The sequence below is a fragment of the Hemicordylus capensis genome, chromosome 1, assembly GCF_027244095.1.
Source record: "Hemicordylus capensis ecotype Gifberg chromosome 1, rHemCap1.1.pri, whole genome shotgun sequence".
Taxonomy (NCBI): domain Eukaryota; kingdom Metazoa; phylum Chordata; class Lepidosauria; order Squamata; family Cordylidae; genus Hemicordylus; species Hemicordylus capensis.
The window spans coordinates 221,571,815-221,589,098 of record NC_069657.1 but is presented as its reverse complement, the minus strand read 5'-3'; the positions used below and the strand labels follow the sequence as shown (position 1 = coordinate 221,589,098).

The window sequence follows — 17,284 nt, the reverse complement described above, 5'->3', positions numbered from 1 at the left end:
CCATAACAGGCTCCTCCTCCATATCTGCATATGGAATCCCCACTGCCCAATCATCACAGTGCTTCTGCTCTGTTACCTCCGATTGGTAAAGCACTGTGTGGGCAGGGCTTGCCACATACATCCTTAACCTTTTATATATAGAGATTTACACAGAGCTTCAAAGGGCCCAAAGTATATTATAAAGTTGCTAGGTAGGCCAGTATTGTCCCCAGAGTAGCCATTTATGTTAGTATGATAGAAGGTGGCAGAGGGAGGCATTTATGGAAGACTGGGAATGATCCTGTCCTCCTCCTTTGCACAAGAGACCTACCCATCTCCTGGTTACACTGAAGGGGACTAGGATATTTTAGTCTTTGCTAGCAATTTACGGGCAAATCTGAAGGGGAGAGATTGTGACTTGTAGGGGGGCAACCTTCCTGAGTTTCATCACTGTGCTGACAATTGAACTGGGGACCTGCAAGCATATAGTTCATGCAATGAACCAATGAAATACAAAAGCTTGCAAAACAGTTAGCACTAACACTAACTAAGCTGATTTACATGTACATAAAACACGAGATGGTGGAATAAAACTTAATTCCCGCGTTCAGAGTATGAATTTTGCCTTCTCCTAATGTTCGGAAGTAATGGGAGATTAATATCACTTCCATCAAAGATTTACTGATCAAAATGAAACTCTCTCCATCCTCATTGATATCTTTTAAGTTCTGGACACCAATTGCTCCTCACACAAAGCAAGCCCTGTGAAACTCCTACGCCTTGGAGAAAAGAAGCCGTACAGCCCCAGAAATTGCCGAACCAAATTCTGGGGAAGCTTCCCAAGACAGAAATAGAAGCATTTGTTACAGACTGTGTGATCTTAACCCCTACCCTAACTTATTATGGTGAGATTTGTGTGACAAAGAACGATTTCCTCCCTCACACCTCAGGTGTTCAATAATGTGTTTTATCTGAACCCAGACTCTTGTGGCACCTAAAAGAAGTCTAGCAGATTGACTGCAGCATAAACATTTGTGCAATAGAGCCCATTGCCGCAGGTATATTGTGTAACCTATTGTGTAATGTAAAGATATGCACATATTCATCTATGAAGACAGACGGACAGTTGAGAAATTATGAATGTCAGTGTAATCTAGACCCCAAAAGCATATGCCACAATAAATCTGTTGTATTTAAAGCGCTGCAACATTATCATTGTTCTCATCTCAGAAAATGAAACTTTAAAAGATTTTCCAATACAACGAGACAAAGCAGCGAGACAATAGACTCTGTGGGCTTGCTGCTCACTTTCCATTTTTTTATTACTCACTTGGGATTTGTCACAGTTTGGTCTCTGAGGAAAGTGAAATAGTTGGAGATATTTCTGTCGTAAGGTAACCACCCATGGGTTCCAATGATGCAGTTTGCACTTGCTGTTACCTTCAAAAGAAAATATTTGGTGGTAGTTGGTAAAACCACCAGTTTTAAATAGCTACACTAAATTAAATACTAGTATCCTCATTCTCTTCATCCAACACAAAGAACAATACAAAAAGTAGGAGAACAACTAATTTCCCTCCTGTACTTTTTCCCTCCTCTTCCCTTGGGTGTCTATTTCAATTTAGACTGGAAGCTTGAGAGTAGGGTCTTGTCTCTTTATTTTGATGTACATACAGTACCTAAGAACTGCGCTCACTCTGGAAATAATAAATCATCTCCTCAGCTTGAAATGCTTTAATCAATGGCAAACTTAGCTCAGCACAAATTACTTTGCAATTTTCCATTGTTTGATAAAGACACAGCATAAAGATCACCATCGTTTTTTCTTTATCAATTCCATATTCAAAATTCTTCCAGTATATTATTATTTTTTCCCCTTGCATACCCAACTCACCAAGATCTCTGGGCTCCCTTGTGACATGAAAGAATGGGACTGATTCCTGGGGACAACAGCCTTAACAACAGGAACACCATCACTGATTCCCTAAGTGGGGGGAGATAGTTTCAGTTGGCAACATAAAACATGAGGACAATTGTAATTGGCAAAGCCTACTAAGATGTACAGGGTGCTTTCAGACATAGCCATTACTACATAAAAGGTCAGTTCTACTGTTTTTAACTTTACTATCTCTACATTGCTGACAACTTTAAAAAAATCAAATGGATTACAAGCTTTTGAGAGCACTTAAATCATGTGTGATACTAACAGCTGTTACCTCAATAAAGAATGACTTCAATTCAGGAAGATGCTGAAACAGGTTAAGAGTGGAACTATCATTTTTGGTTTGCTTCTGCACCACTTCCTCTGCAGACAGTCTTGCAGGATGGGGCTCCTGGGGTAGAAATTCAATGGCAGCAGAAGAACAATTACAGACAAATTCTTCCAAATGAGAGTTGTGTCAAATGTGTTAACAGCCTAATCCAATGCAGTGTTAGGTTTCAATGGGCAAAGACATGTCCTCTACAAAGAGTTCAATGACTTAGTAAATCTCAGTGGCTCAAGGAAGCAAATTAATCCACCCACTCATATGGAGTGGCGAAGGGAGGGGAATATGGAGTGAAGAGCCGGTCTTGTGGTAGCAAGAATGAATTGCCCCCTTTGCTAAGCAGGGTTCACCCTGGCTTGCATTTGGATGTGTGACTACATGTCAGCACTGTCTTCTCATTAGGGGGATGGGACCATAGCTTAGTGGTAGATCATCTGTTTGCATGCAGAAGGTCCCAGATTCAATCCCTAGTAGCATTTCCAGGTAGGACTGGGAGAGATGCTTGCCTGAAACCTTGAAGAGCTGCTGCAAGTAACAGTAGACAATACTGAGCTAGATGGATCAATGGTCTGACTCAGTATAAGGCAGCTTCCAATGTTCCTAAATATGCCCTCCCCTCCAAAGAACACAGGACAGGGTCTGCAACCAAATTAATTTTAAATCCATAAATGATGCTTAAATAAACTCTGAGGGCCTGTTTGGACATTAACCTCACACACACCACTTTTACCTATACCTAAATTAGAAGCAGTTCTTGGGATCATACACTTCTTCCCTACTCTTCTTGCACTCCACTACCTGTACATAGAACTAAGACGTCCCATGGTTATTTACGTGAATGATCTTTTACACCCTGGATATTGCACCTACATTTTCTATTGCTACCAATAGTTTTACCTTTAGTAGCTGACAAGGTGTTTGTCCAAAATTGTTAATCATCCCTTCTAAAGCTTTCCTTTCCTTCTCATCAGTCAAGGCATCCAGATCTACAGCTCCTGAAATTAACAGTCAAATTGCAAAAAACAATCAAAACAGAAGAACACATTGCAACACTTTTGTGTGCTGCCTGAGAGAACATGGTTGCAACCACCTCTGTGGTTATTCCCACATTCCTCTTGCAATGTCTATATTTTTCATCTACGTAGTTAGGGACTATTGTGTGGTTACGTACTATGCTAATAAGGTAACGGCCTGATACATAGCCACACAAATATGCTAACCATACCAGCAGAATATGTAAACATGACTCCAAGCAGTGTTTCAGAAGTCTTTTGTCACTTTTAAGCTTCAATTAAAAGAGACTGGTGAAAAAAATTAGTCTCTCCTTTAAATAAGACAACTTTCTGTGCAGGTGATTGCTCAAGTTAGGCATTATATCTCCCTAGTGCTTTTTATTTACAGTGCAGCACTAAAAAACAATGATGATTAGGAAGGCTGGAAAAGTATTTTGATACATTATTAAAACAGTAGGGACTCCAGGAATATCTAGAAAAACAAAAGGTGCTCTAAAAGAAGAACCTATGAGTACTTAATTTGAATAGGGGAAAGGGCCTTGCTAAATGACAGAGAGCCTGCTTTGCCTGCAGAAGGCCCTGGGTTCAATCGCTAGCAGAATCTCCAAATAGTTTGGGAAAGATCCCTGCCTGAAACCATCAAATGGACTAATGGTCCATCTCAACAGAAGACAGCTTCCAAGCTGACAAGAGAGTTAACAAATATTGCAACAGATATCTTGGTTGTATACATAAGTCAATCAGAAATAGATTGCACAGATAAAAATGAAATCCATGATAAAGACATACTGGAAAAGAACAATGTTAACACTGCTACTGTCTTTTTTCCCCTCCAAAGTTTTACATGAATACAGAATCTATGCATGTGCATGCACACATGCACTCAAAAAGAGTGAATTGTGCATGGAAATAGGCTTTGAATGTGGACCACAATGAACCAGCAGTCGGGCTGAGCCAGCAGGGGATGAGAGTGCAGTTCCTAGGTGCTATCCTGCTTTCACTCATCATTTTTTTCAAGACATATTTCAAAAAACCAACATACAGAATATGACACAAGAAGAAAATATGACTTCCTACCTTCGTAAGTGCAGTAATAGAAGACGTTGAATGCTTCTACTGCGGCAGGCCCTCTCTGTTTATAGCCGAAAATCAGATCTATCCATTCATGGAGATGGGCAGAAACATACTCTGATTCCTAAAACAGAAAGGAACAGCGGGGCTTGAATTTCTGCACCTGGAAATCTGCTGAAGATTGGGGGATCCTCAGGAGCTGATTAATATGGGGGGGGGGGGCCTGAAGAGGGAAGGAAGGATCCGTGATAAATTGTCCCTCCCTTTGAATGAATGGAAGATCTTCTCAGGAAACAACTCAAACTTATCCTGTCCAATTTTACCTTTTTAAAAAAATGCAAGTGTTTAAAAGCACAAAGAATTCAATTCAAACAATGAATACCTGGCCTACATATGACATCTATCTTATCCTTTTAATACATTAGGCTTTTCAGGTGTTGAGGAAAACAAAAATGAAAAAAGCAGATATGTGCTTGCCATCTGTCAAGGGGTAAACCTGTTTGGCCTGGTCTTCCAGGGTTTTTAAACTGTTTTAAATGTTTTAATTGCTAATGGTTTTAAACTGTTTTTGAATTGTTTTGTAATGATTTTTTTTAAAGGACTGATTCGCGGGTTTTATTTTTGCTGCTGTGCACCGCCCAGAGCCGTTCGGATGGGGCAGCATATACATGTAATAAACAAACAAACAAATATAAATATAAATATTTGTCTGTAAACATCACATATTAAATACCAGTGCCTGAAAAAGATAATATGATTCAGCTCTGGCTCTCAAAGTATGAGGTAAGGCCTACCCTGGCACATAGGAATTTAACATCCCACAAAACATTATTAGAACAAAGTGGGGTGGGAGATACAGAGTTCACCCGCAGACTTCTGTGAAGAATGGACAAAAAGAAAGAGTGAAGGAGAGACAGAGACAGACAGACAGACAGACAGACACAGGGTCATGCACTTTAAGGTTTCTAAGAAAGATCCTTGAAAAGGCAAAGCCTTATAAGGACTGTTCCCTTGAACCCCAGTGCTTTTAATTGGCAGCAGATAGGTAAATATCACTCCCTATGCCTCACTTTTTGATTTAAAAACCTGTGCAAGGCACTGTCTGAAGAACCTTGGCAGTAAATCAGTACCACATATATAGAATTCTGACCTCTTCCCCACCACTTACGTTCTCCCTTCATTGTTTTCTCTGCCTTTTTATAGCTAGATAGCTAGAACAAATTCCTCAAATATTGCAGTTGTATGTAGTCTGCACAAAACTTCCTGCATTCCATCTGAAGACTGATGCAAGCTGCAGATTTGGGGGCTTTCCTAACATACCCAATTCAGTCTCTTTTCACATCTTCCTGTTTTGTTTAACACCCATCCTCGTGAAGAGTTCTGAAGTACCTGAAGGTTTGCTTCTAATACAGGTACAACCTTACTTTGCCTTTTGCTTGAACAAATGAGGATATGTTGAACAAATGAAGATCTCTTGCAAACTATTTTTTTTAAGCACACAGGTGGGGAATTTTCATAACTTCTTTCAGTTATTTTTTATACCGTTGGTGAATTTTAAAAAGAAAAACAACAAAACTATACACAGAGGAGAGGAAAAATAAATCTAGCACCACTAACTACAAAAACATGAAGTGAACTTCATAAAATTAGTAGCAAGCATTGCTAAATGACATTATATGTAGTATTCTGTTTCCATCAGAGCCAGCATTGTCAACCAACTGCCAATCTCTGTGATCATCCTTGCTCTTCATAGCCTTCAAGCAGTGGTGGCAACTGACTCCTGGCAAAGAGAGTTGCTCCACTGTTGCAACCTCTCTCATCCCATTTGCCAACTACAGGGGTAGGGGGTGGGCAGAAAGGAGGGGATCTATGGAGGGCAGTTTGCCAAGGGGCACGTGAAACCTGAAGCCATCTCTGGATTCCACCACAATAATGTACATTTTAGCTTTGCTGCCTGAATGTGCTACATACCATTTTCAGCGTTGTGCTTATTTCACCAGGCTACAGTGACTCACCAAGGCTTTCCTGTGCTTATAAATGAAGTCCTCTGGTGACTGGGCCCATTTTGGGAGGATGACATCATTTACCACTTCTTTTGAGATCTGCAGCTGACCCAAGTTGAAACCTGTACAGTGCAAATGAGTCAATAAGGCTTCAGCAGCTACCAACAGTATAAAATAAAAACAGGTTGCTTACCTGTAACAGATGATCTGGTAGTGGTTCCATCATTCATAAGTAGTGGGTTCTACGCCTGAGCAGATCAGCTTCGGGCAGAATTCGTTAGCTCCTCGTGATGCCGGCAACCGCCTGTTGCACGTGACTGCAGTACCCTCTAGTGGCGGTTGGGTGTCTCTGTAATGAGTTTCTTGTTGGCCGACATGGCAGCATGGCCCGTGATGGTACAGTGACCTGTGTATGATGGTATAGAGGCTTGCCATTTCAGTAGCGGGGATGGACGAGAGGGTGTTATGAATGATGGAACCACTACCAGATCATCTGTTACAGGTAAGCAACCTGTTTATCTGGATAGTGGTTCCCTCATTCATAAGTAGTGGGTGAATTACGAGCTACCCAGTTGGAGGTGGGTATATACTGCAAGTCACTGTAACATCCTCTTCAGGACCGCCCATCCAAATTCAGCAGACTTAGCCACACGCAGATCTATGGTGTAGTGCTTTATAAATGTCTGATGCAATGACCATGTGGCCGCTGAGCAGATATCTGCGAAGTGAATGCCAGCCAAATGAGCCGCAGATGTGGCGTATGCTCTAGTAGAGTGTGCCCTAATTGTGGCTGGTGGACTGACCCCCAGTTGGTCATATGCCAGCTTAATCAATTCCACTAACCAGAAGGACAGTTTTTGGCAAGTTGGCGAATACCCCTTGAATTTCCCTTGTAGGTCAATAAACAACTGAGGTGTTTTATGAACACTTTTAGTGGCCTTCAAATAGAAGAGAAGAGCTCATCGAACATCCAGCAAATGCATCGCACACTCGAGAGCAGATAAAGGGTCCCTGGAAAAGGTAGGCAACACAATTTTGGCATTCAAGTGAAACTCAGTAACAATTTTAGGTTGGAAGTCGGGATCTAAGCACATGACAACCCGCTCCGGATAAATCCTTGTATACGGCTCATCTATACGGAGTGCACATAGTTCACTTACACACCGGGCCGAGGATATTGCCACCAAAAAGAGTGTCTTTAGAGTTAAGAGCTTCAGTGATGTAGTTGCCAATAGTTCAAACGGTGGCTCCGTCAGCAACAAGAGTACCAAGGAGAGACTCCACTTTTTGGCCGGGTGCCATACAGGTGGGTATAGGTTATTGATGCCTCTCAAAAAGTCTTTACATCTTGGATGGGTGAAGACCGTTTTTCCATCCCACCCATTGTGGCGTGCTGATATAGCCGCCATATGCACCTTAATAGAGACATTTGCTAGCCTGCTTTGTTTTAGAGTGGTCAGGTGGTATAGGAGGACAGCTTTTAGGATTGCTTCTTTGGGGTCATAGCCCCTACAGGCAGCATGCATTGCAAATCTATGCCACTTTGCCCGATAGTTTTGTCTCGTGGACAGCTTACAGGTATTCAGGAGGATCTTCTTCAGAAGCCTATCCTCCACGCGATGATTTTCAGTACGGATAAGCTGGGGTGTACCACCGTGCCCTGATTTTGTGTGATCAGATCTGTCCACTGTGGGAGTCTTCTGAATCTGCCTCTGGACAGTCTGAGTAGTTGCGTGTACCATGGTTTTCTTGGCCACCATGGTGCAATTATTATTGCCTGCATTCTGTCGTGAAGGAACTTGGCCACCACCCTGGGTAGTAACAGAGTGGGTGGATAGGCATAAAACAGCTCCTGGCTCCATTGATATTGAAAAGCATCACCCTTGGTTCGCGGTCTGACTCCCATCCAGGAGCAATATTGATCGCACTTGCTGTTGTTGAATGTCGCAAACAGATCCACTTGTGGCCTGCCCCAAGCTTGGAATAACTGTTCCAGTATTACTGGATTCAATTCCCATTCGTGCTGCTCCAGCACGTGATCTCTGCTCAGCAAGTCTGCCAAACAGTTCATGGTGCCCTTGATATGAATGGCAATGTGATCAATCTTGTGCGGGATGCACCAGTTCCATAACTGTAGACTGAGATTGCATAATGATCTGGACACCGTCCCGCCCTGCTTGTTTACATAAGCAATGGCTGTTGTATTGTCCATCTGTAGCCGGACGGTTTGTCCCACAAGCTGCTCCTGAAAGGTGACTATGGCCCTGAATGTAGCCAGTAGTTCCAGGAAGTTGATATGTAGAAGTCTCTCTGTCGGAGTCCACTGCCGCTGTACCTTGTGGTGTGACAGGTGGGCTCCCCAGCATCGGAGGGAACAGTTGACGTTGGTCCCTGTGTTTGGAATCGCATGCCGTTGAGCATGTTCGACTCCTTTGTCCACCAATTCAACGAGTCCAAAACCTTTCCTGGAAGTGTGACCTGCTTGGATTGAGGTTCAATTCTCGGTTTGTAGGCTCTTAGAAACCAGAGCTGTAGCTTGCGCATCCGTAACCTTGCATATAGGACTGTAGTGGTGTAGGACGCCATCAGGCCTAGCAACACCTGGACCGTCCTTGCCTTCTGTATGGGAGTCTTCTGACACTGGAGAATGAGCGCTCACAGGCGTGCAAACCGTTCTTTCGGGAGGAATGCTTTTGGGGCTGTCATATCTAACTGTGTGCCGATATACTGCAGGCGCTTCGCTGGTTGTAGAAAGGACTTCTCCCAATTGATTAGCACTCCCAAATTGTCCAACAGGGTTGTTACTACGCTTACGTGTTCTAGCAGCTGTTCTCGTGTTCTGGCAGTCAGAAGCCAGTCGTCCAAATAAAGGTAAATGGACAGACACTTCGTCCTGAGATAGACGATTATCACTGCTACACACTTTGTGAATACCCTTGGGGTGGTGACTAGGCTGAAGGGTAACACATTGTATTGATAAATCTTGCTCCCCATAGTAAAGCGGAGATATTTGCGATGATTTTCCTGAATGCCTATATGGAAGTATGCATCCTTCAGATTGAGCATAGCAATCCAATTCTCCCCATGGAGTGGAAGGATGGCTTGCAACGTTGTCATCCTGAATTTCTGTACTTCGATGTATTGATTTAGGCCACAAAGATCCATTATAGGTCTTATGCCGCCATCGCATTTGGGGATTTGGAAATACTGGGAATAAAATCCCGTCTGGCTGAGAGCCCACTGCACCGGAGATATCACTTTCTTCAACAAGAGCTTCTGCACCTCCTCTCTCGGGAGTGTATCTCACGCCCAGGAATGGAGGATATTCTTTGAACTCCAGCGCATATCCCACTGAAACTATACATAAGACCCAGTGGTCCAATGTTATATGGTGCCATGCTTGCGCATGGCTTGCCAGTTTGATGGTAACTCTGGCGGAGTTCAAGGAGATGGTGTTCCTTGTTTTGAAGCTGTTCTTGTTGTGTTGAAGAGGTATGTCGCATGTTGCCGGTGGGCTCAGAGTTTGATCAAAGCTGCTGCTTTGACTGTGGTGTTCTCTTATTTGACCAGATTGGTTCGTCCTGTTCTTAGGATAAAAAGGCCATTTGTTATTGTTACTGTAGCGCTGGTAGGGTCACCTGAATTCTCTTTTATCGGATTGCCGATAATTGCCTTTATGTCTTTGATATTGATTAAACTGGTTGTATGGTCGGTATCTGTTGGTATACCGTTGATTTGTGAAGGAACGTGCAGTAATTTGAGACTTCTTCCATAGTACCATATTTTCATCAGTCTTGTCAGAGAAAAGACCAGCACCATCAAATGGTAGAGTCTCAGTTCGGTCTTTCATGTCCTGTTGCAGCCCTGTAGCCCGTAACCAGGCATTTCTTCTCAAAATGATGGATGATGTTAATGTCCAGGACTTGGATTCAGCCAAATGCTTGGCATTCGCCAATTGCTGTGGGTGGCTGCAGTTGTCTTTGCAAATATAGTCTCAAATTTCTTTACAAATTCTCCTGGTTCCAGTGTAGCACGTTGATCAAATAACGTCTCCCAGAGCAAGTGTGTGTATCTCGCCTGGCATGCCACATAATTTGCAACCTTGATCGACAAGCACGCTGTAGAATAAGTGTGTCTCCCAAGCACGTCCAACTTGCGGCCTTCTTTGTCCGCTGGTGTAGTATGCCACTTGCCGCCTTTAGATGTCATTGCACAATCTACCACCAATGAATTCGGAGCAGGGTGGTGCACAAGGTAAGCATTTACTTCTTCTTGTATGTGGTATAAAGCTTCTAAACGCTTGGAAGTGGGCGCTGAAGTCTGCAGCACCTCCCATACTGATTTTGCTGCTCTGGAGATATGTGGCAGCATATGTAAGTAAGCGGGCTGCAGACCAGAGGCCAATCTCATCATATTATACACTGGGTCTTCTAAGTCGGTGGTTTTCTCCTTCAGGTGCAGACCTAGGGCCTGAGCCATTTCCACCACTTGCTGATGATATCCTTTCATTTCCTCATTGGGCGAAGTAGAAGGAACAGGTGCAACATCAGAATCCAGATCCGGGGGAACAGGTACCTCTGGGTCTTCTGGATCAGGTACAGTCAAGTCTGAGGTGTAGTTATCCTCTATATCATCATCGTCATCCCCATCTGATGAAACAGGTGAGTTGCCCACGGCTGCAGAAGTCATTCGTACTGGCACCTGAGTATGGGTTGTCTGTGTTGCTGCTTGGTGCTGAGTGGACATTATTGACAGTGATGGCTTGTGTGGTATGTTAGCCTGAAGTGAGACAGAACGCTGCTGTGGAAATGGCATCGAGGCTTGGACGGCTGTTTCTGTATGTTGTATAGGAATTACAGTGGTCTGCACAGCTGTCTCCTTCCTCTGAAGTTGTATTGTGGGAGCTTGCTCCCGTTCTTTTAACCATTCTGTGAATAGGGAGTACTCCTCTCTTGTCACCGTTATAGAATCACCCCAACCTCCACTGGGTAGGAGACCCATGACTGGTGTCTCTCTAGCAGAGAAAGAGGGTGTTTGGGGTATAGCCACCGGCTGGTAGTCACCCTCCCGGAATCCCGTAAAGGTACCGGTTGAAGGTGTACTTTCCTCTGAGTGTAACATGTGGGCAAGACATCCAGTAGGGAGGTTACACATCCCCACTGGGGTCAATGGAGATGTCTCCGTAGTAGCCCGTGCAGGACAAAGTTCCTCCTCAGAGTTTGGATTCACATAAGCAGAATCCACCTCAATATCAGGCTCGATGTCGGGCTCGGCGTCAAGTTCCGCGTCTAATATTATTGCTACTGTTGACTCCGGCGCTGCGAAATTGGTCGATGTCGACATCGATGTTGTGTGGTGTCGATGTCGAGCGGTTGGCATTGATGGTACTGCTGAGCAATCTGTAGGCTCCTCTCTGGTCCTCTTCGACATCAAGTGGTCCCGACGTTGAGCATATCGAGGTCGTGTGGTATGTGTCTGGGGCCCAGGAGTCAGTGGTGACTGCAGTGGTGTTGGATAAGGAAGCTGCTCGGCGCCGAGGGATCACATAGTCCTGAAGCCCTGAAGGCGAAGGGGTGTGCTCCACACCCTGGTCATGGTGTTTTAGCTTAAGCTTCTTATGTGGAGCCTCCTGCATTGAAGCCTTATTCTTGTACTTTCTCTTCGGGCTAGAACGTTGATCCTCAGGCTGCTTAAATAGGGCCGAGGTGCCCGATGCCGTAGCGGTAGATGTCGTGGCTTTCAATGCTGATGCGGCCGATGTTGTGGTGTGTGATGTCGAGGTTTTATTCAACTTCTCCGGGACTTTAGACTGCATGTTCGAGGCAGGACCCGGCGTTGTCCCTTTGGAAGCCATTTTGGGCATCAGAGACTCTTCCAGCAAACACACCTTTAGGCGTGCTTCACGATTTTTAAACGTTTGCTTATTAAAGGTAACGCAGACCGAGCAGGCTTTCGTATCATGTGTCTCCCCTAAGCAGAACAAACAGAGGGCATGGCCATCTGTCAAGGGGATTTTACCGCAGCAATTGGTGCACCACTTGAAAGTAGTTTTGTTCTTACCAGGCTTGCCGGAGCTGCTCGGCTTGCCAGGCTTTCTCATCTTTGAGAGGTGCAGTGTAGTCGTCCATTAAGATTAATGGAGAAGGCAGAGTCCGTAGTCAATGGAGAAGGCAGAGATTGAACCAAGTACAAAGGAGTAGGAAAAGAGTTGTCAAGTCCGTATCCAGAAGTCTCAAATTAGTGTCAAATAAATCTCAAAATAGTGCCAAATCCGAAGGAATTCCCAAAGAATAGTCAGAGTCTGTTTCCAAAAGTCAAAGAACCTATTATATGAATAACAAACTTTCTTTGAGGAGCAAACTGTCTCCGAGAACTGATCGCTATGGAGGTCAGAAAGAAACTGATTACAGAGACGCCCAACCGCCACTAGAGGGTACTGCAATCACGTGCAACAGGCAGTTGCCAGTGTCGCGAGGAGCTAACAAATTCTGCCCGAAGCTGATCTGCGCAGGCATAGAACCCACTACTTATGAATGAGGGAACCACTATCCAGATACTAGCATTTCTCAAGTTTTCCAAGACAGGGCAATGATAGGAAAAGTATAATTATTTAGGAAAATAAGTGCTCTATCTCAGACTGCACGGGAGATGGTAATGGTAAACCCCTCCTGTTTACCAAAGAAAACCACATGGCTCTGTGGTCACCAGGACCCGACCACAACTTTACCTTTTAACCAATGCAAACTGCCCAGAGACGTAAGTTTGGGGCAGTATAAAAATACGTTAAATAAATGAATGAACGAAATTGTATTGGGAGAGGCACAAAAATGGATTTAAGAAACAAACAATTACACAACAGATGACATTGAAATAACTGGCTAACCCCTTTTTTATTAGTGTACACTATACTTTCCATCTATTCTGTAACTAAGCAATCAGAATTTAGCCACACACATTGCTTAAATAGCTACATATCCCTTCAGAAATACATGATTGATTTGACTGCTTACTATTTTCATTCTTCAAGAACTCTGGGAAGTAGAAGAACTCTGGGATTAGCTCCTTCACATCATTTGGATTGTCCATAAGAGCTTGCCATGTAGCAGGAATGGAATGGAACTGCCGATCAGCACAGTCAAATCTTTGGGTTAGAAAACACATTGATGTATTCTGATAAATTATTTAGAAACCATTAGTTCAATCCAAATTACATAAGTAAAAGTATTAAATTAACATTTAATAGATTAATTTAATAATGCATATTAAATACATATTTAATACAGAAGTATTAAATTAGTATTTAATAATATGTACATCAGTAAATATATGGAAACATCACTTAAAATTCAGTTTGTTGCAGCTTATTCAGCTTAACGCCCTAATTTAGCAATCCCTTGCAGGTATGGGATTACAGACAGTGGACTTCCCCTTTGACTGGGGGCTAGCTTCACCATTCACTTCAATGGAGGGGGCAACTCTGCACACACAAAGAATGCAGATGTTGCAAATGTCACCTCCAAAAAATTGAATGATATCCAACACAAGAATTCTGCCTAGATATTGAAATCAAATGAGGCTTTGGATCAGGGCAGCAATTGCATGAAGAAAAGTATGGCTGAATTCTGATGTAACTACAAACTATAGTACTGGGATTGTATGTTCCCCTTCCCCAGTCCTGCGCACACAAGGAAATTTAAAGCATCCAAGTCACAATTTGTAATAATTTCCCGTGTTATCAAAAAATGAGAAAACTATGATTTGAACAAACCATAAATAGTTAATAATTCATGATATCAAATCAAGATTTGATTATATGGCTTTGTTGTATTCTGAATGCAGCCTACATATGTCCATTACCATCTGTGACAAAATATTTGCAAGTTTTTACAAACATTAAACAATTGGCATGTCGTCAGCCCTGCTCTTTAAAATATGAGGTGCATTCTGTGCAAAACTCCAGTAACATTACATATCACACAACTCATATTTATTTACAGCCAGCCAATCTTCCATTTACATCTTCATTATGCATGCACTGTGAATTATATAAAGGCCATTGATTTTAAGTTCAGCAATTTCACTCCCTTTCTAGTTTATGGTAACTAACAAGCCCAATTATCACTCCATAAGACACCGTGTTAGAATTAGCTGGTAATCCAATTAAAATGCATTTTCATTTTGTCAGAAAGGACATTTTATTTTAATCAGGAAGTACAAAGTTGTTGATTAAAATAAAGTATCTTTCCTTACAGATTTGTGGCTTTTGTGAAATTTCTATTTGTCTGTCAGGAAGCAGTATTCAATCTGAAGTATGTGGAGAAATCACAATATACCAACTACTATCAATTTTCAAGGGAAGAAAAAAATTAAAGACATTGCAGAAAGATGAAAATCTGTTTTATTATTTGTTCGAGCCATACCTGCCACTCTGAAGCTGGATATGCAATGTGGTAAAAGGTTCTACCCGGATGAGGTAATGCATGACTCCAGCTGCATTAGAATAGTGTGTACCATAATGGAACTTGTCAATAATTCCAAGTGGATCCTCAAAGTTCTCATATCTATTTTTAAAAGGCAAAAAAAAGACGTTTCCATCATTACAAATGAATCTGGGCTCCTACTAAGTGAAGCAAATGATAGAAGCCTTTCAGAATGCTGAAACTTAACCAAAAGGTTCTGCTGCTGGTGATTAAACATTTGTGAAGTGAAAAAGATGCTCACAGTTGAAGATCTCCTTCAACAAGAGACCTCGTGGACTGGCCCACCATAGAGCTTTGTCCTAGGATTAGCTTGGAACTTTGAAGTAGACAAAGTTCTTGTGCAAGAGCACCATTCTGATTTTGGTACAAGAGCACCTCATAATAAAACTAACAAATTAAAACACTGGGTCATGTCACCACACACACTGCAGGCTGAGGGAGGGAGGGAGGGCATGCCACTGCTCTGCAGTGACAGTGAGTATAAAGGACGGCCAGCCAGCGAGGAGCAGTACTGCACCGCTAAGGACCTTCTCACCTACTGCTGTTAGTTGCCTCTCACCGCCCCACGCACCCACCACCTTCTAGAAGCCTTTTGTAAAGACAGTTCTCGCCAGAGGAGGATGGGGAATTCCCCTTTGCTTGTAAAGGGGAAGTCTTCACAAAAGACTTTGAAGGGGCAGATTCCTAGACAAAATTAGAATGGTGCTCTTCTATATCACTTTTCATTAAAAACAATCCCAAAGTGGTTTTGCCCATTTGTACCCCACCCCCTTACACCTGTTGGGACTGAGAGGTAGTATCTTCGGAGGAAGAGGATCTTCTGATGAAGAAGAATTACAGGACTGCCATATGTGGCTTTTATGCAAGCGCCTGCCCTTTCCCCAAGTAGGAATGTGCACGGAACCGGTTCCATGCACTCCCGGAAGAGCGGAGCGTGGGGGGTAACTTTAAGAGATAGGGAGGGTGCCTCCTACCTGCCCCGCCACTTCCCCCCACCGGTCTCCCGAAAAACATGTGTGTGTGGCTTCAGCATTCCAAAAGGCGCGGATGCGGGGCTGCAGAGTTCCTCCTTGCAGCCCTGTTCAGAACTGCCACGCAAATGGCTGACGTGCATGCGTGCCATGCATACACATGCTGGCCATTTGCATGGTAACACTGAACAGGGCTGCAAGGAGGAACGCTGCAGCCCCATGCCTGCGCATTTTGGGAGAGCGTCGGTGGGGAGAAAGCGGCGGGACAGGGATGGGCAGGTAGGAGGCATCCTCCCTGCCCCTTAAAGTAACCTCCCCTGCCTCTGAACCAGCTGGAATGCCAACACCTCAAACCTATAAGGAGACGCCCCTTTATCTGGCAAGACCACTACCTCACCCCACCCCGTACCTCCTCAACAACCAGGGACTTGATCCACTGTGCAAAACAGGGTTGGTCTATATTCTTACTAAAATAAGTGTTGGGTCGACAGTAGTAGTTTGCATGGAGTTGTTTTTTCTCTTAGTGCTGCATTTATTCAAGTGGTTGAAGGGCCTTCTGTGCTCTTCCAGTCCAGTCTGGTAAGACAGGGTGGTACCTGCCCCTGGAGAAGCTCTATTTGGAAGACCCTACCTACTTGCTCCAGTGGGAAGCACCATCCCTATGGTGACAAATGCCCCCTGGGAGACTCATAGAACAGGAATTCACAATAAGTAGAAATTTCTTTTTTATTCAATGTTCAAACAGCAACTGAGAAGGACTCTGTTACACCTACAACACTACAACACCTGATGACCCATATGAAGTGAGTTCCTGTGTTACTGGACTTTCAGAGGACATAATTGTGGCAGCAAAACAAGACATCATTGGGAAGTTTAGAAATAAATAAATAAAACAATAACAAGGCAACAGAAAATTCCCCTCTCATCACACTTTCTATAGAGAGTTTACATAACATTAAGACCACTCCAAAACAATAAGATGATGTCAACTAAATGTTTTGAGTGAAATACCTTTCCTGTACTGCCTTGGCATTTTTTTCATTCACCACACCAATGGGTTTGGACAGATCCCTGAACACAGCAGGATTATTCAGATCCAATTCTTCTGAAGTATAATCCCGCAAAATCCATGGAAACTTGAAACAACAACAACAATAAAGTTTTCATCCAACTGTTTCATCTGTCTTTTGATAAAATCTAATTATAACCATAGTTGAATATTTCAATAATCATATTAATATTTAATCAGTAACGATAGAGGGGAAGTTACCACAGGATATTGTGCAAGGTCGTTGTAGGTTCGCCCTGCCATAGTATTCAGTTGAATGAGGTAGTCAAAGTTTGATATCTCCCTGTTTACCCATTTCTAAAGATAAAGATAAAAGAAAGGCAATATTGAAGCTATTCAAAAAGCAACTTGATGCAATTTCCCAGTATTTAAAACAAGTGACCAACATATTGTCATGTGATAACGTTAAGGGAAAATTTGATTCACACTAT

At 43.0% G+C, this 17,284-nt stretch overlaps 1 protein-coding gene across 5 annotated transcripts in view; it reads right to left on the bottom strand.

Annotated features, from left to right (window-relative positions):
* Positions 1–17,284, bottom strand: part of NBEAL1 (neurobeachin like 1) — a 162,528-nt gene that overhangs the window by 18,806 nt on the left and 126,438 nt on the right. For all 5 annotated transcript variants that reach the window (XM_053282771.1, XM_053282775.1, XM_053282773.1 and 2 more), the window contains 10 exons: positions 17,055–17,150; positions 16,796–16,920; positions 14,754–14,894; positions 13,344–13,474; positions 6,346–6,455; positions 4,337–4,454; positions 3,144–3,241; positions 2,196–2,312; positions 1,874–1,963; positions 1,310–1,419 (listed from right to left, as the gene is read on the bottom strand). In XM_053282771.1, the coding sequence (XP_053138746.1) occupies positions 1,310–1,419; positions 1,874–1,963; positions 2,196–2,312; positions 3,144–3,241; positions 4,337–4,454; positions 6,346–6,455; positions 13,344–13,474; positions 14,754–14,894; positions 16,796–16,920; positions 17,055–17,150 (1,136 nt within the window). The remainder of the gene's footprint in view (positions 1–1,309; positions 1,420–1,873; positions 1,964–2,195; positions 2,313–3,143; positions 3,242–4,336; positions 4,455–6,345; positions 6,456–13,343; positions 13,475–14,753; positions 14,895–16,795; positions 16,921–17,054; positions 17,151–17,284) is intronic.